The sequence below is a fragment of the Lepidothrix coronata genome, unplaced genomic scaffold (genome assembly GCF_001604755.1).
Source record: "Lepidothrix coronata isolate B3197 unplaced genomic scaffold, Lepidothrix_coronata-1.0 Scaffold140, whole genome shotgun sequence".
NCBI lineage: Eukaryota > Metazoa > Chordata > Aves > Passeriformes > Pipridae > Lepidothrix > Lepidothrix coronata.
Window position 1 is genome coordinate 1125256 of NW_016690320.1, and position 26894 is coordinate 1152149.

A 26894-nucleotide genomic window follows, 5' to 3' on the forward strand; every position below is an offset into this window, starting at 1 on the left:
ATGCCAATAGCCCCAGGTGCTGAGCGGGAATGAAATAAAATGTAAGTGGAATGAAACTCTCAGCAGGTACATCTCCATTCCACGGAGCAAGATTTCCTGTGCAGAGTTACAGGCTTAATGCAGACAGAACTTACTTCTCATCTGTCCATGTCTAAAAGTCTTCAGATGTCAAAACAAGTATTTAAAGCTCTCTGAAAAGTATCCAACTCCTACAGCTCCATGTTGTAGGTTCAGCACCGAGCACTGCTGATCTCCACAGGACCTCATGAGGTCCTGTTGGCAATCTGTACTGAATGCACATACCAAGGGAAGCATTACTTGAGCAAAAAACTTCACGTTCTTCATCTGAGCACTGCAAACCTGCAGCACTGTGACTGTAATGCTTGCATGACCTCTTATTTAATTGGCATGCAGACTGCTTTATTGTGACAGTCTTAAAAAACAAATCTCTATTTCAGTGAGTGGATATCAACTGTAAATAAAGATGGGCCACAGCCATCCCAACCTCATCCTGCTGAAGCCTGCAGAGTATCATCCCAATGTATTCAGGTGTTTTCTGCAGGATCTGAAGCTGCTGGGTTGGGGTTTTTTCACAAGAGCTGTGCTGCCCAGTTCTTGTTTATCCTGTGCAAGTCAAGAGTTCTTTATTTCATGAAAGAATTCATCTACTTTTGTTACTTGGCTTTGAGAAGGAGTCTGTAGCCAGGGAGTGCCTTCCTGTTCTCAAGAGCCCATCTGCCAAAGGAAACACCGACAGGAACATCGAGGCTCCAGAGGAGCCGCTTTGCATCCACACGTGTTTTGGACAAAGTTGTGCAGAATAACAGTTGGCAACGTTTTAAGGCAGGTTTCTTTCTAAATGACCGTTGACACAACAGAATAGCAAGTTTAAATACAGTATTTATTGCAATTTATCCATTTCACGTCCTACATACAGGATGTATTAAAAGCATACAACGTAATGCATTATTTATACAGCATATATGAAAACTGTATCCCAAAATACTTTCCAGAGTATCTGGAATAAATCACAAAAGAATACTTATCATGGTACAAATGCAGTCATACAATTGACTTACATTTAGTGCACTTTCTGGGACCTTTCTATATGGCTTTTATTGCTCTTTACAGAAAATTTACTAGTTTCTAAAATTATAGTACTAATTAACCCAATCTCAAATCAACAAAATTTATACAGAAGTGTTACAGTCTTTTCAGTCAGATTTGTTATTATCTATGCTAATTTACATTGCTGCCGATTTGACTAGAAAGCTCTACAGTTTCATGTAACACAATCATATAAATATGGTTCTTCTCCTGTTCTTCAGAGTTACCAGATTTAGACCAGTAGTCCAATGAAATGATGGTCACCCAGTTCACTGCTCTTAAAATACATCATAGGCTTCAGTCCTTATTTGGTTTAGAAAAAAATACCATATTTCATCAAACAGTCAAGACAGAATTTACACAGAAAACTTTTACAGTAAAAACTTAAGGCCTTGCTGCAGTCTTGGTAAAGTCTCGAGTAGTTTATCATAATTTTGCAAGTCTCAGAATTAAAATAGCTTGTACTATTTTCGGAGGAGATCCTCTATCAGAACAGAATGAACTTCCTTTTGAAGTCTGTGTCAAAACAGCATTTTGATACATATCCTGCCCTCTCCTACCATTCACTGAGCACCTCACAGTTGTCAGGTTCTGTTTTCTGAATTCTGGCCAAAACCAGAAGGATAAAGGATTTTCACTTATTTAAACTTGTTATTCTCTTTTACAACAACATGCATTTCCTTTTATCTAAAAATATCACCTTCATCCATTTACCTTCAGTTTGAAGGTAACTTTTACAAACCCTGGTTCAGAATCAAATTCCTGAAATATAGAGGGACTATTTGGGCACAAAAATGCTAAAAGACTTTATGTAACAACCTAAAGCTCCATCCCTAGTGAACATTAATATACCAGTTGGGATTAGTTTTTAATGTCTTCCGCTTCCAAAACAGATACTGTCCAAATATTTGCTGTTATCAGCCACTAGATGGAGATACGATTCCACAGGCACAAATCTTATCCCTGACATTGGAGTTGAGTCACTACTCATCATCTTGTGGGTTCAGTATGAGGTCAATATTATTATTTTAAATACAACTTTAGTAAGTGTACTTGATTTGAATAGATAAGGACTGCATTTAAGAACTTGCATTAGCCTGGAGATAAAAGCAATCCCTTTGTGAAGCCCTGTGGCAAGGTCAGGATTGGCTGAATGCAAGAACAATATTGACCATATAGAAAATAAAAGTTGTTTGTTTTCTGTAGTTACTGTAATTAAAAAAAAAAATCCTTCATTCATGTTAACAGAACTACAATAAAATATTCATAATTCAAGTTCACTGAGACTGGGAGATCAAAACAAGATGTAAAGAAATCCCCTATATATTTAAACGAGTTCAGTACTAGATGCAGTCATTCCTGCTGCTACATGAAGCCAAGGATAAGATTTTAAGTGCTTTGGAAAAAAAATACTCAAAACCCAAAATCCTGATTCAGGATTGCTGTTGCTGTAGGAATTACAGGGACTGCTGCAGGTTGCAATAGGCAAAATTCTGTTTAATGAAAACTGCTTCCTCTAATGGAAAAGTAAATAAATAAGGTGTCAGGGGTTTTCCAACACAATTACTATTGAATGGACCACCAATGGCCACTCTGTCCCATGACTGAGGAAGTGCAAACCACTGCCTCAGTCCAACAAAGCAAATTCCATTATAATCTGCTCTATCGGTTACTATTTCGAGCAACAAACACAATGTTCACCTTCATGTGTGGAGGGAATTGTTCGGAACAGCCCAGTTGTGTCTCTCCCTCCCAGCAAAGAGTGCTGGGTACAAGGGAGCTGCCCCCAGGTGAAGAGAGCCCTCGACTGTGCCAGGTCTCTGACAGGTGTGATCTGCCCTCCCAGTTCGTAGGGGCACATGGGGAGCTTCCACACTAATGCCCTCTGCCAGCATCACTTCAGGTCATACTGACAACACAATAGATTAGAGCTTCATCACACAGACAGAATTATGATACAGTTGAAGAAAACAAAAACTGTACAGCTGTACAACTCCTTCCTTGCAGGCATTTGAAATGACACACTGCACTGGGCAGCTTCTGAAGAAGCAACATTTGCTGGTTCACTTACCCCGCTCCTTCCATATCCCCTCACAGTCAACGCCAGCAGTAACTTCAGAGACAAAGTTACTAAAAAGCTGCTTTCAGGATAAATTTAGCAAGACTCCATGCTGCTGTTCTTCTCTATGAATTGGTAACAATTTATCTAATCAAGCTGCAAAGGCGCAAGGTATCTGCTCCTATTTAGAAAGCACAGTGACTTGACTGCTCAAGATGTGCTGTTCTTTGTGCTGAATTCCAGCACTCTCTTGAACGGGGTGTACGTCCTCACCGGCCTCTGGCTCTCAGGAGATCTGTTCTCAGGACTTGGACTGTTGAGGAGACAAGAAAAACCTTAGAGATTTAATGTCAGAGTATCAGACAGCTGGGCTCAAAATGCCATGGCAATGAACTTGTGCCCTGTTTGGATAGTGACAGGCTAAAATTAATTAGTCTATTTGATATGTTCCATATTTCTTTTCTATAATGCCACAAAGAATATTTGATAAAAACTGTGGCACATACTGGCACGTTGACATGCAGGCATTTGCTGGAGCTCATAGTGGAATGTCCAGCAGTAAAGTTACTAGGACTAAGGATCCCACAACAGAAAAACACAGCAATATAGTGTTTAAGAAGACTATTAAATGATCCTGGAACAAAAAAGACAGCAATATTACATTTAAGAAGATAATTAACTGTGAAAAGTAATCCCATGAAATTTAAACTGTACAGAGGTACATTTTCACAGATATAAACCTTAAAAATAGAAAAAATGTCTGATAAGTAGGGGCTGTGCTTACATATAGAGAGGCCACAGAGAAGACAACAAAGATAGGTCTTTGTTGACACCCTGAGTGAAAAACACTGTTTTAAGGTTTCAAAACACATGCCATTAAATTATGCTTTAGGCCAAACTCTAAAATGAGTACATTTTCAAATTATCAAGGGAATTTTACTTTGCTTGCCGATTTCATATCAGCTTGCTGATTCCATGTGGTGATTTACACTCCTCCAATTAAATGATTCAACTTGCAGGGCAGTTAAGAACAGGTTTACTTGTTGGTACTTCAAGTAACATGCAGTGGTCCTGCTTAGTTTAGTATTTTGTTTTCTGTTTGGCCCTTCCCTGTGGTGACTTTGGGGTGATGATTCAAGAGCGAGTCCAGAGCCGCGTTCCCAGGGCTCAGGGCAATCCTGAGCAGTGCCCAGGGCAGAGGAAGGGGAGGAGAAGGAAAGGCACAATTCCTGATCTTTCCAAAGCCAGGCTGCAGAGCCACTGGCCACCACAGGGCAGAAACAACGTTCTGGTGCAGAAGTGGGAACGTTTGGGTTTACTAATACAGCACCAATAAGGGATGTTATGGGGAATTTTCCTACGAGCAAGCCAGAAAAACAAATACCTGTATGGAAGGTCACATTCTACACCAGTATCTCTGGTTTCTATATTGGTCTTTGGTTGGTTTTCCATTAAGTAGTCCAGTTTATCTTGCAATTCTTTGTTCTGGAAAACAGTAATTTTCATCCCAAGTTTATTTTATTTAAATTATGTTATGGAAACAAGGAAATAAAATTGCTCATTGCCTTCACCCCACAAGAAATAATGTAAAAGTATTGACTGAAAAAATAAAGGAATCCTTAATTCTGGGAAAAAAATATAAATTAAACCAACAATTTTATTCAGAAGCTTCTGGTTTAAGTCATTATAATACCATTATAAAATTTTAAGTTAAGAAACTTAGCATGAATATTGAGAATTTATTACATGCATTCCTCATGTGACTGGTGTCATAAGTTTAATTTTCATTTGAAAATACAAATACATATACATCAAATGTAAATGTAAATATATAAATATGCAAGTAAATATGTAAATATGCAAATATGCATGCAGATAACACCGGATGACATTGGTTCAAATTTTATTTGGTTTCATAAAATAATCACAATAACATAAAAGGTAATGCCTTACCTCACATTCTAAGAAAGAGATTTTTTCTAAAAGCTGTACTATAAATAATTCCTTTTCTTTTACTTTCTTCCTTAGCATTTCAATCTATGAAGAAAAATGAAGCAAAGACATTTACTTTGATTGAGATGGAAAGAGAAGGAAAAAGACCTAAATACCACAGGAATAAAACATGTTTAATTTTATTGCTCAGCAAGAACCAAATACCTTTAAGTATTCACAAACTGCTCTAATTTGTGGATTAGCTATCAAATTCAGTGGACTTTTACTAAAGTGAATTAATTCCATAATAAACTGAATAAACTGAAATAAAGGGAAGCTCAGAATACATTCATTTTTCCTGACAGTCATTATACTACACTGATATGCAAGAAAGACCACTTTTAAATACTTGGGTGAAATTTTCCAGGCACTTTCCCCAGTCACTTGTTAACTCTATATCCTAAAACCTATGTTGTGAACAAACATTAACATCCCCTTCAAAAACACCACTGTAAAACTTTTTCAGTATGTGTGCAACGTGATTAGTAGAAATATTCCCATCCTGCTAAAGGAGAAAGATAAAATACTCAAGGTACAGTAATGAAAACCACAGCACAGTATTGTCACCCTCCCAAAAATATACTGGATGTTATAAAACATTGAAACTAAAACGCACAGAACTATGAAAAATATGAAGCAAAACAAATGCATAAATAAAACAAAAAAACAGGAAGATATAACACCAACTGAAATTTAATTTAGTCTCCATGACTTCAGTTACCACATCTCATTGACACAATGATCAGTTTTTACTTGGAAGAGCTAAAATGCAAACTCCATACAGTGTTTTCAGCTGAACAGTTACAGAATACAGGAGTGCTGTCATCATCCATCTTCCTCAAAATCAGGTATTTCCCCTCTTTCTCTTTTAGTTTAAAGTGCATGCAAAACTACCCATGTCATCTGAAGCTAAGATCATTTCAGTTTGCAACTCACAGAAACACAAAGCTTGTGGCGTTTTCACAAAATCTTAGAACATATCTTGATTTTCATATTTAATTACAACTTTGTTTATTAGCATGACTAAATGAGGTCAGCTATGTCTTCGCTGGTTCAATAGCTTCAGTCCTGCTAATGAATTCCACTTCAGAAAGATAAACTGTTCTTTTAGGACTTTCAAGTGGATCTTCTCTATTAATATTCTGTTCTCCTACCATGCATAGAAGGATATAATATTCATACCACTAATCAGTGCAGCACAAAGAAACCCGAAGCCAAGCACAGCTGTGTTATCAGGGGAGGGGTTTGCCCTGACACACAGCAATTCTTGTTATTGAAAGGAATCAACCCCATCAGCTGCTTGGTCTGGTTTTTACATCAAACACAAAATATTTCTGCTTCCAAAGAAGTGATCAAATTATCTGTCATCCAAAAGCAAGACCAAACTCTTGTGTTTCATAGCCATTTACCTTAAGTTAAATTCACTCTATGACACAAAGGTTCTAAGACATGAAATAAACTGTGACCCCAACCATTATGTTTACCAGTAGGTACAAAGAGAGTTTGTGTAAGTAAAAATTAAACTTTTATTTGTTTATTCTTCACATTGGCTATGAAGAACACAAACTCCCTAAGGTATTTGAACTACAACAGTCTAAAGGCAAAAATGAGCACGGACACCTTAAAATCTAACAGAGAATACAAAGAGAAACACCTTGACAAACAGCTTCCTCCCCCTCCCAAACACAAAACTGAACTCCAGAAAGACATTTTGTAGTTTGGTGAGAGTGCCCCAAGGACCAGCAGACTGACCCATCCACAGCAGCACTCCCTGCCTCACTGGGACATGTTTACATAGTACACAGAACCCATTAAATCCATCTCTTAGTCCCTCTGAAGAATTACACCAGATTTTTAAAATATGCTTTCCCTTCTGCAGACAATATGGTCCTGTACCATCACATGCTCCAAGTCCCAGTCCAGCAGCAAACCAGAATGCTGTGGTTGGACCATGCAGATTACAGAATGAGCAGGCTGGCAATCGTGTAACTTAGAGAACACCTTTGAGTGGACCTTTAGAACGCTGGGAACTCACAGCCACACAGACAGAACACATTCCAGGAGAAATAAATTCAGCAGTGGGTAAAAGGAGAGGCTGTTTCAGCACAGTCCTGCTCCCCAGATGCAGCAGAGCACCCTGTGAGGCCACTGCTGAAGGAAAGCACGGCCAGGATGGAGCACGAATGCTGCACCCCCAGACATGTGGCCAACTAGTTGTCTCAGCAGCTACTGCAGTCCAAGGGCTGAAATAAGTGGCCTGACACAGATGACACATCCCATCAGAGTAATTTACTATATAAAAAAAGTTTATTTACTGAATAAGGACTTGAGTACACATCATCTTACACCATTAGCACCAGACCAGGAGTGAACCTGATTTGATTAACCCTTGAGGGGATCTGTCACAGAAAACCAGGGAAAATATGAATAACTTTAAGGAATTATATTATTACTCTATTAAATAAAAAAAGTCCAAAGCCCAAAAATCCAAGACTTGAGAGTATCTTTGCTTCAAGGAGCAGCCCAAAGCAAGAGAACAACTAGCAGGTGACAGAGCAATAGATTTTGACTTTGGGTTGAATGTAAGGTAAGGAGGAGGAGAGGAGAAGTAAGATAGGTCAAACCCAATACTGAACTCCAGGCCTGAGTGGTGGCCAGAATAGTCTGGTCAGAATAGTCAGAAACAAATCAGTTCAAGCCAAAGACTCTCAAATTCCATGGACTGACTCAGGCATCCAACTCATTTCTGGACTGACTCCAGGATAAAATTATCACCAAGATGTTCCTGTGTTTTCTTTGGTCAATACCCGAGGTCTATACTCCACCTCATCCTTGCTGTGTGTGCAGGCTTTAGCATTCCAGCCCACTGCCAACTCAGCAACTTGCTCCCAAATCTGCCTTTTGCACAACTCTCCTCTCAGATTTCTTCATGATTTTCCTCAGCACTATTCAGGTACATCCTTCAGGCTCTCTCCCCCAGCCTTCTCTAGAAGTGCCCAAACAGACTTACCCTAGCACTTAACTCTTGACCTGACTTGCATCATTAGGACTCCACACTACTACCAGTATTTCCATAAACTTCATGCCCACATTAAGCAGTCAAACACAACTGGCAACCTACTTAGAAATATCATTTACATTAATGACCCACTCATTCCTTTCAAAACAGCTCTGCTAACAGTAGAACTGTGACTTTAGCAACCCTGGGCCACAGAGTCACCCTTTTCCCTACCACTTCATTCTCTCTTAACCTCCCCCACCCCACTGCATTCATTGCTCCTGCCTATTCCAAAACTGGGAAGGGAAAAGCTACAAGGCTCAAGCTACAGTTTGTAATTTATCAGGTCTGTGAGTGAGTTGAGGGACATCATGTGCTCTTGGGCCATCCCAGGGGCTGGGCAGCACTGCCACAGTGCCACAACAGCCAGGAGGGATGAACCCCCTGGCTCAGGCAGTCACAGGGGCTGCTCAGGAGCTCAGCCCTTCGGCCACCCCATCTCCATCCCCGGTATTTCACTGTGGGGCACAGGAAGGGCACCTGATCTCTCCCCATCCTGGCACGATCCATGAAGTTCCCTGCAGATTGTGCTGAGTGTGCAGTTTGCATTTCACATACCCACTGCAATTTCTGATGACCTGAATCAGCACGTAAGGCCCCACATGCAATGTGAATCATCCTGAAATTATCCATTGGCTCAGGACTGACATGGTCTTGCACTTCTTTTCAAGCTCTCTCCTGCTTGTTTCCATCCTGTTGCTGTTACCAGCTCTGTGGTTTTGCCTCCTTCTGAAACCTTGAGATCCTTTCTCTCAAACTCCCTCAATCTCCAGACTGCCACCTTATCTTGTGGTAACTCTGAGAAAATTCAATTCTTGTCCATCCCATCACCAAAGATCTATTTCTTTCTCACTAACGCACCTTACAGAGCCTCCAAATACCAAACACTTGTCGTGGTACTTGAATGGGATGTGTAAATTCTTTCTAGGAAGAGCTGCACTTCTTTGTCTTGCACCACCAAGCAACTAAACTTTGTTTCACTAAGACAGAACAGAAAGTGAGATATAAGAGTCAACACCATTAAACCAATCTCATGGATAGAACACCTAAGAACAGTCAAGAGGAGAACTGCAAGACCTAAAAGAAAGAGTCCTTAAAGAAATGCTGGAGATGTGAGCAGTGGTATTAGAAGGGAAAGTCAACAGAATTACAAAGCTATTAAAGCAGAAGGAAAGAGCATCTTAAGAGTAAATTAAAATTATGTCCAATTGCAGAGTTTATATAAAGAAAGCCCGAAATAGAAAACTTTATTTTATTCTGTGTACTGGGACACAGATATGGAGGCTTAAAATACACAGTGATCTACTGGATTGGAACAGATCCAGCTATTAGGTAAACTCAGTCAACATTTACAACTTGATATTATCATCCATTAGTTTAAAATATTTATCAGAACATGACAGTTTTAACATACTTAAGTATGATGTATTATTCAAGTATATTGTATTTTCCTTATTCATCTCCTATTAATGGATTGGGCATCTGTAACACTGATACAGAGACATGAACAAACTGGTCATAAATATGACTGAACACAGGACAAACACGATACACAGCATGCACAAAACAAGACAGACAAGACATTGCAACATCAGCCTGAACTCTCAGAGGTAATTCCTGTACAAGGAGAACAGGATTTTCCTCAGTCCAATATTTCACTGGACCTTAAGTGATATTTATCAGAGGCTAGACAAGAGTGTTGAAATTTTTTCAGGGAACAATAATACAGTAAACAGGGGTAAGCACCTTCGCCTTTTAATCCTCCCTAAATCACTCGAGCAACCCCTCAATACTTTCTGTATTTTGAAACTCACACTGTATTTAATGAAAAAGTAACAACTGATTGATTTGAGCTAATGCACCAACTTACAGACCTTCCTAAACCAATGAGCTGCAAGAACACATCAGGCCAGACTTTGATGAACCTGTATTGCCAAAGCAGGCCCGTGGGCTGAGATGCCCTAATGACTTACAGACATTGGCTCCCTGTCTGCAGTCCAACCACCTCCGTAAGAGCTACCTCAGTAATGGGCAAGTTTTCTAATTAAGGACTTGGCCAGGCAATTCCCAGCTGAAAGGGCTGATGTTATGCATGTATAAACACTCTCACCAACACCAGCAGTGACTCTACTCCTGCCAATAGATAAGCAATGTACTGCTTGCTCAAGTCCACTGAGGGATGCCAAACACTTGAACTGGGGAGAGGGGGAGCAGGGGGCAACATTTTTGTGTTCTGTCCTTTATCTTCTTCCTCCAAGCTCCCAAGGTAGGTTTCTCTTTCTACATTTCTTGTTTGTGTTTTTGTTGGTGTTTTGTTTTCATGGTAGGTACTATACAATGCAGATTTTGGTTAATACAAATTCGGCATCTGTCTGTTGCTGGTGATTCCATCTTCTCACTGTATCCTTCTGTGCAGCTTCCTTTACTTGACCTTGAAACTCTTCTTCCATATTAAAACAGGGAAGTTTTCCTATATATCTGGAGATGGAGTATCTTGACACAGATGTTTTGAGATGGTTAAGTCTTTGGTGGAAAAATTTCTTCTTTATTCCCCACTTGTGCAATATAAAGTATCTTCTGTATCTGAGACATCATTTGCTCATTAGGACTTTGTCCTTTCATGCAAGTATCTTCCACAACAGAACAGGAGACAGCTTCTCCCTGGTGTTTGGTCACCATTTATTATCCAACGAATCTGAGACTAAAGCTGGAGAACAGCTCATGGGCCATGACCTAGAGACAGTTCAATTCAGTAGTTAGGGGGATTTCATGTGAAATCTGAGTTCTGTAGATAATTTCTTGTCATGAAATCAAATATCCTTTTCTCTTCAGACCCCATCAGAACAGCTTCCTATATCTGCATCAACCCACTCACCTTGCTTACAAAATGTTAATGCTTATTTCCTTCCCTCTCCTGCTTCTCAACAATGAAACCCTTTTACATATAAAACAAGCTTATTGTGCAATGAAACTGCAATCCACTTCAATGGCAATTGCACACATCTCAAAACTAAAGTTCTCTTCATTCTCTCCAGGCTTGAAGCTGAGATCAAGCCACAAAATAATTTTGCTGCTGATCTAAAATCACTGTTCTGCATTTCATACATCTTACACTAAACTCGCATTTCCTACACTGGCTCAGGATGAAGTGGTTGACTGTATCAAATAGATACTTAAAAGACAGCTTTCACCCCTCTCACAGAACAAGGGCAATTTCAACCCTGAAAGAAACAATGTGGTAGGAGCTTTCCATGCCCTCTCATGGCACCTCTGTGCCTCCACCTGCCTGCCCAATTCTGTCTCTTCAGTGGAAACTTCTGAGCAGAAGGGCCTGAAGTTTGTGTGCCTCCAGGTTTGACCTAAGAGTCTCCCTGAAGATTCTTCCTCTCGAACTCTTTGAAAATCTCTCTCTGCCCAGCCACACTTTAAGATAACTACAAAGGCAAGGGCTAAAAAAAACCCTGAGCTTTGGGTGACCCACTGTGGCCATCTGTCTCTTCTCACGCTTTCTTTTAAAGCCTGCAATGTACAAACAGTATGAGGAAAGGGCTGGGTTTCTAAACACCTGCCAAATGCAGGTCCTGCACTTTCAACTGCCAGCACTTCATTTAAAATGTACTACACTAAGCTGTGAACAAACAGATTTATTTAACAAACAAGCTCAACACAGGTATAAATCTGTCAGCCTTAAATCATCTGCAATACCTCTCTAATGAGAACATGAGGCTTTAAGACTATGCAGACTATGACTTTCTGCTCAGCTGGTGCACTTAATGGGCTGCAGTCTTGGCTCTCACAGCAGACAATCCCTACAAGGCTGAAAAATGGATATGAATCAGATCTAACACACAGAGATGCTGAAAGTACCAACACCAGCAAACTTCCATTTTATTTCTTCCATTTATTTTTCTTCTGAAGGTTCTTTCCTGTGCTACTATTTAATTTATGACTGGTTGGACTAGATCAAGTTGAAGAATGTTCTATTAATGCCTGAGATGGAAGGATTTGTTTTCAGGAAAAAAAATTATAAGCAAATGATGTCTTTGCCAAGGAGTATATACACATTGAGTTGTGATTTTCCTTCTCTGCCTGGGCTCAATTCCCTAGAGCACATGGCCACTGCATTCAGTACCAACAAGATGGGACCTATGAAGAGGAAGGTGTTAAATGCTCTTTCCCTCCACGGCCCCCTACATTTGGTGCTCCTCTGCCAGCATCCCCTTTCCTGCACGCCTAAGTCAGGACTGACCACCATCTCCTAACACATTTTAAATGCCATCCAAACAGCACTGGAGGTGTTGGAACAGCCTAGTGCATCACAAAACTCCACTCTAAAACTTCTCTTTCACTTCCTCCTGACTGCTTGCAGCTCTTTTCAAGAATGCCCTGTTTCTGTCGCTCGCAAGTGTTCCATCATCTTTCCCTAAAAGGCCTGAAGAACAATCTATTTTGTGATTTTTTTCAGCCAGGAGATTCATTTCAGTACTTGTTCAATTCTGACAGTTCTCCATATCAGTTTGAAGCAGTATATCTTGTTTGTTTAGCACCCCTTTGCAGTGATGTTCATCTCTCCAATTTGTCTAAATTGGAGATGGTAACAGCACAAATGCCTGATTTACACTGAAAGAATAAACCCATTATTTATATTTCAGATTTGTGTCCAACGATACTAAGATAAATACTAAACAAAGCTCATCCTGTAGTCAAGCAAGCACAGGCTTGGCCATCTTTCTCACCCAGTAGCTTGTTCATGTTTCAGCTTCAAACAAAAGCACTGCCAATAATTTTGCCTATTTCCTTTCTTTACACTTCTCTCCTGAGTTTCCCAGGTCAGCCTGTTCTCGGTCTACTCTCATACCACAGAGCAGCTCAGCATTTCAGAGAGCAGGATTTCTCACTGCTTTGATCATTCTTTCTCAATTGTTTAAACACAAGTTATCAATCATTATAATACCCTCATAAATCCTAAGATGGCATGTTATTTTACAGATACGAAGCACGAAAGTATTGCAATAATGAGTAACACAACAGGATTTTGTGACAGCTTTCTAGGTATTCTTCCCCATTGCATTTTGCAATCAGTTTAGTGTAGAGGGGGTATGTGCTTAAATATAGCCTGATGTACATGTTTCCTGGGACTTAAATAGTAGTGCAATCTTCCCTATTTACTCTAGAAAGTATTTTTAGTGCTGCTACTCACTAGTTTTTAACTTAGAACAGGCTCTTCAGATAGCATTCCTTTTCAGTATTTTTGTTGAAGATTTCTCAGCTTCTATGACATAGTTAGCAAGTGTTGCTTAAAATACACCTAAACACTTATCAAATATTACATAGAAAAGAGCACAAAATCATGAAAAACACCACATGCTTGGATAGCTGAGGGCACTCACATCTGCAATGCTTTTTCTCTTTCCCCATGATGGACAGCTACTCTTCTCTACACTACTAAGGCTGCTAATTTTAGGGCCTCTAATTAGGAGTTCAGTTTAAAATAGTGCATGCCAACTGTATTGTGGGTATTCCCTCAAACACAGCACAAACACAAGCCACAAACAGAACAAAATTGAAAAACCAAACCACCAATTAATTAAATGCCTAATGTATTTGGTACCATCTGTCCTGATCAAACTTCTGGTACAGGAGTCTTTAGCCAGCTCACTAGTGAAAATAGAGATGTAGCTACAGATGTTCATGCAGTTCTCAAAGAAAATGAATTAAAAGAAAAAGTAAAACACACAAGGACTAAAGCAGATAGCAAAAATATTCCCTATGGCTACATGGCAGTCAAGAATTTACACAGAGGCTTAATTAGTTTTGAAAAGCAGGCAGACATCAATTAAAAGCAGACATATTTGACAGGTCAGTAGTGACTTGGTCACCTAATACTGTCCTTGTTAAATGATAACCAGGCCATCTAGAAGGGCTTTCTGTGCATATGAAGGCACGAGCAGAGATTCATTACAAGGAATCAGCAAGTTAAACTGACCCATCAAACCTAATGTTTGTGGAATCATAATCATTGCCTCAAGCTTTATACACGATTTTTTGCCAAAACATCCGACAGAGCTGGAAGGATTTGTTATACCAATGCAGCCCACTAGGGGTCAAGTTACATTCAGCAGTTTAAAAATATATTTAGTAATAAAGGGCAAAATTTAGGCCACCATCCTCCTATGTCACTAGAATCATCTGGGTTGCCACATGTATCACAAAGTGACAAGTCCTTTAGAACAAACAGAAAAAAATCATAATATGATGGTTGATGCACAGAGATACAAACCAGATTAAATTATTGTTCCTATAATCCATTAATTAGATGGATTGAATTATTAGATTGGAGAAGTTTTCCTTAGAAGAACACCATAGTATAAAGATTGTTAGTTCAGTTATAGACCAGCTATGATGCTTGAAAATAGTGACAATGGCAAGCTGAGCTAAAAACAAAACCTCAAGACTTGATATGTCTGATATGACAGAAGAACTTTAATCCTTCTGTGTAAAGGACACTTAGTATCACACATCTGATCATGCAGCAGGGCTACATAAGAATCTTGCAGAACAAAACAGATATAAGTAAATATATATATAAATACCAACTTGACAAAAATGAAACAACCATGTCTAATCAGAAATCCTGTAATAGCACTTCGTGAATGCAGAAAGAATGCCTTAGATTTGAGTGGTTTCCAAACATATGGTTTTATGAATGTGAGATGTCCAAATACAAATAAAAGATATTTAATGAAGGTCTATCCTCTGTGGAATAGGAAGGCTTGTGTAATAGAACTCTTAGCCTGCCTTGTAAAGCTCCAATTTAAACTTAATTTACCTATTTCCACGTCATTCTTTCATCCATTTGGAGAAACAGAAATGTTTGCAATTAAAGCCTTCTGCCTGTGAAACAGTTTCCTGACATATAGGTAGCCTGTAACCTGAAGCAGCTATCCAGCAAAATTCCACTTAAAATTTTACAGGAAATGATATCAGCTAAGATGGTGTCCCAAGACCAGGGTAAAAAAAGACGAGTGGTGAAAAACTGTGTTTGCAGGCCTATTTCTGTGAGGAAACACATTGAGAAAACAGAAACAAATAAAAAAAAAACAAACAAAACCCTCCAAAACCAAAAGAACAAACATTAAAGGTCAGGTTTTGCCTTTCACTTCTGTACAGGAATGAGACCTTTAATGAGTAGTCAGCAGGTACGCTCTGAATGGTTCAAACTGAGTTGCAAGTTGGATGTTGCATTTCCTGAACTACCATAAAAAGTCCCAGAATTAGTATCAGCCTGAAGATCACAGTTCACAACCTGCAGCCACTGGATTAAACTGCTTTCACCTCATCTTTCTGCTTCACTCCCTCCAGAAGCTTAACTCATCTTCCATTGTAACTAAGGTGCCATAAGGAAACTGCACACAGGACAGAGTTTCCTTTGGAACATTTACTAGAAGAATCAGTGCTCCCCAAATACTCAGAGCTGTTTTACTAGACCTCACCTCCTCGACCATATGCTTGACTTTCTTCTGTTGGCAGTGCACCATGTCATCCAGATGTTTGATTCGCTCTCTCAGGCTGGCTGCGACCTCCTCCAAGTGCTGTGACCTAGCAAAGCATGCAAGAGTCAAGCATTTAAGTGGGGAGCTGTGCAGCATAAGCAAAACAAGAACAATCCCCATAATTCACCATAAATCGGGATAGGCGAGTCAAATTCCACTGACAGATGTCAATTTGTCCAAAGTACGTTTTAATGGCAATCTTAGTCCGAGTGCCTGTCTCCACCCAAGTTTACTCACCTTTGTCTTGCATACTGGCACTCTTACTCAGAGCCCGAAGTGCTGACAATTAAACAAGGTGACAAAACTCATCTCAAGGTGTGTTTTACCTTTAAGTGAAAGGCTTTTAGACAACTAGATCTTTATCATTAGAAAGACACATTTAGCCTGACTTATTACCACCTACAAACGTTTTGGAAATGTATACTGAATAAAAGCCAGGAAGCAGGTCTGCTTTCAAAGCTGTCAGGAAAGCCTTGAGTCAAGAATTTGGCAGAGCTGCCAACAGCAGCAGAATGTTAACTGGAGTGGTATTAACTCATCAACAGTCAGCAGGAATTGTGACTGTTTTTAAGTTTGTACATGACTCTTCAGATAGATCCTGCATTTCACTCTTTAACACAGAAATTGAACGCCCACAGAATTCCTGCCCCAAGTTGGTCTGTCAGCTTGTCAGAAAAGTAGTTTTAGAATATGCAAAGAAACAGGAGTGAAGTTTTTTTAATAAATTTTTGGCTCGCTGGCCATGGGAGACTCCATTTTTATCTGAATGTACAGTTCTTAAAATTCTTCAAAGAACACAATGACTTGCTTACAAAATAAACTTCTGTACTCTGAGGTTCAGGACTGGACAGAATTTGAGAAGTGGAGGAGGGGAATGAAAAACAAAAAGGCTTTTTTCATCTTGGTCTGTGCACAGCAGAAGAAACTGTTGAAGCTTCAAATAGAACTACCATTCTGAGACAAAGCAGCAGATGGCAAACTGTAAGACATGATTCCAGTGAATGACTGAATTGTATCCTGTTTCCCCCCAAAAGTCTCTATTAACAGTGAAGCACTCTACAGAAATTTAACTGCAGCACTTTGACAAGGACCCAAAAAATTCAAAACATTGCTGCAGCTTTTTCAGTTGTGAGTATTAAGGTCTCAACTGCAATTTGTGTTTTTGATTGGAATTTTAACACATATGTAGTCTCTCATTGAAAGATTCAGAATTGTAAGCATAGATAGCAATGGAGAAATGGAACAGACATCCATCCTCAGGTGGAGATCAAGTGTCTGCTCAGGTGCAAATAGGTAAAGAGAAGTTAAGAAGAGACTTCAGCATCACCTGAACATAGATTCATTGCTTGCATAGCATAGATTGCAACTGTGAGCTTGCTTGCATTGCACAAATTCCTGCCTCAACATTGCCTTTACCCTTTCACTGCAGTGTAACTTTTCACGCTGAAAAGGATTCACTGAAGCGAGAAGAGTCTGTGTTATTCAGAAGTAAAGGAAGAAAGCAATTATCTTTCATCTCCATATTCTATGTTGCTGAACATCTGTTCACTTTAAATTATTATTTTAACAGGCTGCTGTGAAAAGCCATTCTTGCCCTGACACCAGAGAACCTGGTCACAGATCAACACAACCACGCAGTGAGAGGCTCTCAGCAGGGACCTCCTTTTATGTTTATACTTCCTAAAGAACAGCAGGATGCCAAAAACCTTGAAACTGAATTTCTGGGTGCCACAGAACCATAAGTAGTAATCAAGTACAGTTATTCAGTCTCTGGTTTATCTTTACCCGCTCAAGCAGCGTCATATAAACCTTTGAGTGGCAGATACAATTTTCACTCCAACTGCAGCTACTCTATTTCAGTGCTGGATAGAATTCTCTTGGAACTTGGCCTCTGACTTTCCTTGAAGCTTTCTTTTGCCTGGTCATGGTGCTCTGTCAGACTCAAAGAAGCAGTTATGGATGTCCATGCCACCTGTAGGCAGAATCATCAGACCTGCCCCTCCAAGCCTCAAAACTATTTCCCCCTCTACCTCTTTTATACAAAAGAGACACCCCTGGCAGTTATATGCAAAACTCCCGCTCTCCCCAAGAGTTCATATTTACAAAGGGGATGTCCTACAGCTTAATACAGGATACAGAATGTCTTGTCATTTAATACTCTGTTGAGCAGTCCAGAAGGAGATCATGAAAGTATTCACAGTCAGGATCATACTGTGCTGAATTTGGGAATGCAGATTTAAGAAAAATGTAATCCACAAATATGCCACAGCTTGTTCTATCTACAATGTACTCTGCATATTTGCAAAAAAACTTTTCAGGAAAGATGCATGAAGGTTTTGTTGCTTTGTTGCAAAAATTATTCATCTTGGTATTTTACATGTAAATAAACCTTTGTTGAGGTAGACAATCCTTATCAGACTCCAGTTTTTAAGTTAAAAAAAGTAAAACTGACATCTTCAAAAACAACCCATCCCCTGAAGTTTCCCAGCAATATTACAAGTTCCACAGACAAGATGTATCTCACCTTTCACTGTCGGAGTTGTTTTCGGATTTCGCTCCATGTATTTGTATTTCATTCAATTCAAGCTGTTTTTGCAGCTGCTGACGCTCCTAAACGAGAAATGTTATCCTTCAGTTCTCCATGTGTCAAAATGTAAAGGCTTCACAAAGCATATTTCATTGCAATTCAAAACATCATTTGTGAAATTAAAATAGAAACTGATTAACCAAAACTCATGCATTTCCTACAGCCAAGGAGCACAGAGTGCATAATAATAAAATCAAATTCCCAGCTATGCATGGAAATAAGATCAGAGTTTTCAATTTTCTATTTGAAGATGTATGGCTGTACTTGAAACTGAATTTTTTTAATAAAAAGATGAGTCATCAAAATCTTTAACTACATAAATGTCAAATTGTCCATGTTATCTCTCCAAAAAGATTTCCCAATCCAAGGCTGAGATAAAAGGTGTTGCTGTATTTTCTTCCCCCAAAACATTCCTGATTATTTTTAAGTGCTCAGCAGCACAGTGCTTGTGAAGATCTATGAGGACTCGGGGACTGAGTCAAAACAAGTCAACAGAGAAGTAAATCTGTTATCCACTTTAATGGGAAGTTAAGAGGCATTCAGTCGTACTCAGCCAGATAAGAGCAAATTAAATAACTAATGTGAAGAAACTCATTGGTACTTATGAACTACATTGCAATCCTTTATTCACTGTGTAACACTTACAAGTTGTAGGCTGAAGCCCAGATGAAGTTAATGGAGCCACTAAAGGGGGATATTAAACTGAACGATTTCTCACTGCAGTCACTAATTCTACCTACAGATTTGCAAGTATTAGACAAAGGGGGCTCAATGCACATTAGACTAACCAGTCAAGCCAACTGGCTTATAAAAACCTATCTCTCAGTAAAATACTGAGATTAAACATGTACTATACTGAAGTAAAAATGGTGAAAAAGCCCACTTCATTTGTAAGAACAGAAGACTGTATTCACTCCACTGACTAAAATTCTCTCTGCTCCTGCATTTCAGATAGCGAGGCACAAATGTTTAAAAGATAATGAGATGACTGCTACTGAGTGAAATGAGAAATACCAAAGTACATCCAAGACCATTTCATGGTCACTGCAGCCAAGGCTGCCCTTGAGCTGCACATTCCCACCAGCCCCTCCCTGTTGGAGAGAACAAGGTCCAGCACAGCACCTCTCCTCATTGGCTCCTCTATCACTGGGAGAAGGAAGTTACCAACACATTCCAAAGGAAGTTATCAACACATTCCAGGGACCTCAGTTGCTTATGCCCTGCTGCGCTGTCCCTCCAGCAGCTGTCAGGGTGGTTGAAGATCCTCATGAGGACCAGGGCTTGTGAATGTGAGAGACACTCCCATCTGTCTGTACACAGCCTCAGCTGTCTGTCTGTCTGTCTGTCGAGAGCCTCATCCTTTCAGCCTCCCTGGCTGGGTGGTCTATAACAGATCCCCACTATAATGTCACCTGTCCCTGCTCTCCCTTTGATCCTGACCCATAAGCTCTCAGTCAGCTCCTCATCCATCCCCAGGTGGAGCTCCATGCACTCCATGGACCTACCACAGCAACACTTGTAAGTGATTTTGGATCATTTATGATTTTTACTTGATTAGGCTTAGACTTTGCACACCAAAGGGAGACTGAATGGTCTTATTAAATTCCTTCTTTAAAGTAACGTTCATTTCCTAAAGAAATGTTGACACTTTAGCCCTGACTGTAAAGAGAACTAGAAAGATAGAACAACCACTTCATCACAGTGTATCTGTGGCAGTCCAGGTCCATTTCTGATCTGAATGCAATTACTAAGATACAAACAGCAATGGTGTGCCACTGAGCAGCAGAAAAACAACAAGAAGTTAAATTTCCTCCATGCACTGGTGCACTTCCTTTAAAGGCTGCAATCAGCTGACTCTCATACCACTTCCATGCGTTCAATCAGCCTGTCCAGCTCCCCAATTCTCTGGTCTTTTTCCTGGATGCTGGTTTCTGTAATTTGCATCTTCTTATTGGCCTCTTCAATAGCCTTCAGAAGCCGATTTGTTTCCTCCTTCAAATAAGAACATTTACAGTCACATTAGCACTTAATATATTAATGAGGAATTTTTATTTTTCTTTTCTTTTAGGCTACAGAGTCAGGCTAATAGCTTTTACTTTTACCCATTTCTTAGATATTTGTTTTCTCTTCTGAGGATGCTGTGAAGTAACAGCTAAGAAAAATACGCTGTTGCAGAAGACAATTTTTAAAACACTGAAGTTTGCCATGTTTAGTTCTGTACTTTCCTCACATGTAAAGCAACATGAATAGAAAGAGACAGGGGCATCTATCTTCAATCTCCATCATCATCCATCTCTATCAGTTAAAAAATGCAATGACTAACTGCTCATAGAAAGGTTTTCCTTGGGCCTAAAGGAAACCGAAGAACAGGAAGAGTTCTTGCTCCAGTAGCATCCAGTGAGGTTGTTCCCCCTCTCCTTCCTAAACTGTCACTAAAATTGGGTATTATATTTTTCTTTTTTTTTTAGAGAATCAAAAGTTAAAAACCCAAATAACTTCATTTCAAATTTCGAAATGTACATTATCATTAACATTACTATGTTTGAACACATTCTTTTCTTAGTCCTACAACCCCAGAAGTTTGCAAAGGTTAGTAACTATGGCATGACTAGTCACAGAGACAGAAGTGAAGGAATACACGTCAGCTCTGGGGTACTGAGTGATTGAGAAACACCACCAAGCTGAGCACCACTCTTGCAGGCTTGCTATACAAACCAGGAGGATTTCTTTCTCAGCTTTATGTTTCTGTTCCTCTTCTCGCATCTTTTCCTCATACTGACTGTACAGTTTTCTTGTCATCTCTCTCATGACTTCAGCATTGGCTTCCTGCGATGATTCCACCTGTGAGGGAGGAAAGTTGACCCATCAGGCAGTACAGCATTGCTGGCAGCAGGAGAGAGAGAGTTCACATGATGTAAAAATAACACTTTGAGCTTCAGCTCCACCTTGTTACCAATCTGACATTGCTGAAGCAGATTTCCACTTGCACGAAGACCATTTACAACATTCTGCCAGCACACACATCATTGCAACTTGCAGAAGTTACTGTTTCATCAAGTTTCAATTTGTCTGAATTTAACCCATTTGCTCATTGCTTATCCCAGGTCAGGCAGTGCCTCTTTACTGAGCCCTTTCCTTACAGCCTCCAAGTCACTTGGTTTGCTTCCCCATTGAAAACACTCAAAGCAATAATTACTTTATTGCAGTACCCCCTCCCTGCTCTCTCTTGGTTTTTCACATTCTGCTCTTTGTGTAGGCACAAGAACTGGGGTGACAATGGAGGAAAGCAGATCGGGGAACAATTAAAATTAAAATTAATATTCTCAGTGATGTAGAAGGGTTAATTTTTAACAACAGAACCAGAAACTTTACTAGAGCTACAGGGAAGAGGGTAAGAATGGTAATTCTGAGACAGGATTTCCTCCTTCTGTTGGCTGAAAACACTGACTGAAACACACCCTCGGTGATTAAACACCAGACAGGATACTCACAGCTTAAGCCCATCTACTGGATAAACCACAACATAAGCAAAGTAAAATAACTAGTCCAGAACTTAGATCTCTTCCTAGAGATGCTGTGAAACAGCCAAGATTACAGTGAAATCCTGTGGGTGCTACAAAAGTGACAGGAAGAGGAGGAATATAGTGTGATCTGGGAAGAGAATCAAGTGTTCCCTGCTGATCACTACACTTTCCACAGCTACAAAATACATAGTTCTGATGATTAAGGTTTTGGGTTGGTTCTTTTTTTCCATTTCAAGGGCTGAAAGATTTATTAAACCCTTGTGTTGATCTTGCATGGCAGAAACAAGCTTGTTTACTACCCTGTGCAAAAACAACACTGCATTTCATCCTTTGAAAAGGGACTGAGCTCTGAAGGACTCCTCTGGTACTGCAACAGCCCCCTTTGTCATCTCACCTAGACCAAGCCTGGGGAACTTTATGTGAGGGAGTGGAGTTATATTAATATTCCACATTTCAGGAAGCCTGAAAGAATCGTATCATTCAGAAAAAGCCAATAATTAAAACCCAGGTTCCTTAAGATACATTGAACTGGAATACGATCTCTGTCCCTGTTTCTCCATCTTTCCTTGTCTATAGCTTGAGCAATGAGGAAAGTAAAAACAAGCATAAAAAGGCAGATGTATCAGGGCATCTGTTATAATACTCATGAGCAACATCTCCAATCTCAGTTATTATGGTTATATGAATAAACTGAACCTACTTAATAAGCCTCACAGGGGTGTTCTTCTATCCAGAATGTAATCATGGTGTACAGTAGCTACTGCTTTTCAACTGTTAACCTCCTAGATTCCACACATCCTCTTACATCCACCCCTAGAATTTAAATCCCAGATGTCTTGGCACCTTTGATACATGATTTTATATTTAACTGTCAAAGACAGTAATGAGGTATTTTATTCACTAATTTTGTACTAAAACTGGAAGTTTGAGGGCAAAATTTAGACTTTTTGTATATTGTATTCTGCAGACCTTGGCATGCTTGAACATAAACAAATCCTTACACATTCAGTAGAGCTGAGACTTAAGCTGTGGTTCTCAGCCCTCAGAAGCAGACATACCTTTCCCTGACTTGTTGATGCATGTCCTTAAGATTATAGTGAAGTCCAAATTTCTGTTTTAAAATCTTAATTGCATCACCTTTGCTTCTTTTATTTGTTTTTTTCCCTCTATTTATTTCCTGCTGACAACAGCAAGTACAAAATAGCCTGACTTTTACAGCCTGTAAAGCTCCACTATGAGAGGAAACTAGAACATGAACTGTAATTTGAAATGCACTTATGTTAATGTTTTCTTGTTTAGCCATTCATCATGAAGCATGAATGCAAGTCACTAGAGAGTCAAAAGAAGCATTTTCTCTGACAACATGAAACATGAATAAAGCAGCAGTCACCTTAATTTCACAAATTTGTCCAAAAAAATTCACAAATTTTTCAACATTTAAAAATTCTGATACAGTACTATATCCAAATTAGTCTACTTTGAGCAATTTTAAGAGCAACAAAGGTTTGTAGAAGGTGTGGGGGTTTTGTTGGGTTTTTTGGGTTTTTTTTTTCTGGGCTTATTTTTTTTTGAGATTAAAGGAATACATTTGGCAGATGAGGGGAGAACACAGTCAAGCTTTCTGGCATATAAAACCTTGCAATTTGTGTTTTATTCCCTTGCATTTCTCTGAAAAAAATAGCTTAATTCTCTTTTCAAGATACTTACAGTACTGCTGACCACATGCTCATAAGACTTAACAAATTACCTGTGGTGCAATGCCAAGTAAACTCAACATCAAAGAAATTCATGTAGCACTGTGTAGAGTTATAATACTCCTTCACTTGATAGAAAAAGATGCTAATAACCATTTAATGGTTTGAATTTTCATCTGCCAACATCCCCGAATCTTATGTTACATCCCATGTTATGGAAAGTCTGACTGTCATCAGCTGAGATTTTTTGTTATTAAACCAGTATTGATTCACAGAAAAATGTGAGCTCTAGGGAATGATGAGGGCATGAAGAATGAAGAACCCTTTACAAATAAGGCTAAGGAATTATTTTAACATACTCCTAATGCCCTTACTGTGCAATATTTTTAGGGGAGTTTATATACCACACCTTTAACTTTAGTAACTGATTTTCAATTTGTGCTGTTTCCAGTTGCTTTTGCTTCTCTCTCAGCTTTTCCATAGATTGCTCATGTGTATGTTTTAAATTCCTTATTTGTTCCCTTATGTCAGTGTTCTCCAATGTAACATCCACTAGAGTTTTCTAGAAGAAAGAGGCAAACCACATATTAAAAATCAGAAATAATTTGATGAACTAACACAGTCAAGAGATTATGAAACAGGCAGGACATTTAAAGAGCTTCCTGATGTACTAATGCAGTGTGGACAGTTTTGGAAGTTTTAACATTTAAAATTATAGCTTTTGTTGTTGTTAGAAGGTATTTCCATGAGAAATGTGCTCAGTGACATCAAGTCCTGGAACATTATTAAAAAAAAAAAAAAGGAAAGGAGCATGGATACATTTCAGTATGAATAATCTTCCCTTCTTCTCTCCAAGGGCCATGTGACACATATAAAAGGCACTAGACTGAAAAAAACTGTGACAATCAAGAAAGCAGGAACATTAGGTTGTTCAGCTCAGTTACATGGGAATTTGAAAGTCTTTAAAAAAGAAAATCCATTCCCACTTTGTCCCTCCCCCTACATTTCACAGGTGTGTAAAGTCTCACAAGTGTTTAGCATTCAAACATGCCACTCCCATTTCTGTCAACAACTGAAGGTAGGAACAAGTCAGGAGATGGATCATTTTGCACTATACAGAACAGATCCCATTTTCAGCTCAGATAATTTGTAGAGACACAACTAGTGGCATTAGTCTGCTGCATATCAGTATCTCTTTATTGTACACTATTTTTTAATGGGTTTTTTAAACAGAGGTGTTGGAACTTTTTCTTCTTAGTTTCCTAAAGAAGTTGCTTTAGATACCAAAGACAGTACTTTATGGTCTGGTTCAGTGTTAGAATCTATACCTGCCACCCATGTTGTAGGTATGCTTTTAACCCCACGTTAGCAAAGGCAGTTGTCAGCTGGGACACAGCTGTTAAGATGTACCTGCAAGTCTATTGATGCTGATGTCAAGGAGCTGTTCATTTCGCTAAAGCTATCTAAGGCTGCCGCCTGCACTCGCACATGAGTCTCTAAGGATTCCTGATGAGCATTTGTCACCTGAGCGGGAAAAAACAAACAAACAAAAAAACAAAACAAAAACAAAAAAGCTTTATATAGAATAATTATCAAGTTTACCTATTCTTTCACAGGGAGCTACAGAAGAGAAAGACCCCGACGCTCATTTTCACAGTACTAGGATGCTTAGAGTGTACAGGCCTCCAAGGATATTCTTGCACCTCATAAACAAAACTTGCTAACAGAACAAAACAATGCTAACAGAAATAAGGCACAAGTATCTCTGTTTACTGCTAGTCTGCAGTCACTGCAGAAGCTGTTCTTTCTGGAAGGACAAGAGGACACTTGGCAGCTCTCTATTCAGAAGGATTGTGTACAGGGAGCGGGCAGATTGTAAAAAGTCACAGAGTGAGAAGCAGAAGAGTGCAAGAAATAAGGAAATCTAGAAAGGTTTGGGTGAACTGTAGAAAAGCCTTAATTAAGAAGGAACTGACTAATCAGGTACATAAAGAAGCAACATCAAGAAGACTTAAGGATGAAACAATACGAAGCAAGGAGGAGAAGTCAGAGTGCTTTGCTTTGTGAAAATTAGTAATTTTCTGTTATGTACACACACACATGCTTAAAAACTGAAGGGGCAAAAAAGGCACAAAATTACTTCATTCAAGAAGAGACCAAAACCCAAACAGTGTAAATAATCACAAACAATCCAATAATAAAGAGGGAGTGTTACTAATGGAGGTCAGCCCAACTCACATTCTTAGTTGGATCAGATTTGTTTCTTGATAAAAACATAAGAACACTAGGGACTGATAAGGAGGACAAGGAGTGTTCAGTAACCAAGCCATACACAGATTAGGTCAGCATAGGGAGCAGAAGCTAAGTAGTTGCTGTTAACCTTATATAAATGTGTGCTCATGTAAAGATAAACAAACAAAAGCAGAAATGCTTTGGATGGATTAAGAAAGTTACAGGATAACACCATGTGGTGAAGAAGCCCAGGGCAGGATATCAGAAGTACAAATTTCAAACAAACTTTATGAAAAAAAAGTATTCCTGAAAATTGATAGGAACAAAGGCACAGTGATTGAAAGCTGAAGCAAAGAGTATAGAAAGGATTTTAGACAGGGTCCCCAAATAGGCAAAAGGTGACAGTCATGTAAAAACAAAATCAAACACCAATAACCAACCAAACATCGGGTAGAACAACACTTGTGGTTCCTCTCAGGCAGTTTAGAGTATTAAAAAAGGGGAGGGTTGTCTCATAATGTGCCATTTATGTCACGAGTGCTTCATAAACTGCTAATTTGCTGCAGAACTAGATATTCTGTCAGAGCTGGTCAGAAACCCTTAATTAAGAAAGAATTTCTGACTCAAGCAGGATTTCTACTGGTCTGACAAAAGATCTGGAAGTGCAGATATCATCAGTGCTATTCAGTAAAGATCAGCAGCAAAGACAACAAAACTGCACCTGAATCAGCATTTACCTGCATGCACACTGCGTGGGAGAGTCTTGTCAGCAGCATTACAACTATTTAACAGAGTTTACAGAAATTGAGTTTTCTTTCCCTCTTCCTCTCAAAACAGGGTGATTTTTTTTTTGGGGGGGGGGTTGGTTTGTTTTGATTTTTGAGACTAGTTGCCACAGAATAGAACTACCTGTTTACAGCAAGGTCTGATTTTTATCACTAATACAGCATGCAGGGAACTGACAGCCTCCAAATCAGGATGGCAGAAGGGCACAAATCAGCATCCCAATCCCTTGAAATCAGAATACCTTTAATTCCCAAAGCTTCATCTGAATGAGGGCTGTCAAAACCAAGGTTGAATATAAATCC

General features: G+C 39.3%; 1 protein-coding gene across 8 annotated transcripts in view; it reads right to left on the bottom strand.

Moving 5' to 3' along the window:
• MYZAP (myocardial zonula adherens protein) overlaps positions 1-26894 on the bottom strand; it is a 56739-nt gene that overhangs the window by 7022 nt on the left and 22823 nt on the right. For 7 of the 8 annotated variants that reach the window (XM_017827536.1, XM_017827539.1, XM_017827541.1 and 4 more), the window contains exons 5-13: positions 24985-25098; positions 23984-24136; positions 21072-21197; positions 20220-20348; positions 18294-18379; positions 15710-15815; positions 5120-5203; positions 4551-4651; positions 883-3479 (exon numbers count right to left, since the gene is read on the bottom strand). In XM_017827536.1, the coding sequence (XP_017683025.1) occupies positions 3377-3479; positions 4551-4651; positions 5120-5203; positions 15710-15815; positions 18294-18379; positions 20220-20348; positions 21072-21197; positions 23984-24136; positions 24985-25098 (1002 nt within the window). In that variant the 3' untranslated portion in view covers positions 883-3376. Of the gene's footprint in view, positions 1-882; positions 3480-4550; positions 4652-5119; positions 5204-15709; positions 15816-18293; positions 18380-20219; positions 20349-21071; positions 21198-23983; positions 24137-24984; positions 25099-26894 lie in introns of those variants that run through there. The other variant, XM_017827542.1, reaches the window with a different exon arrangement.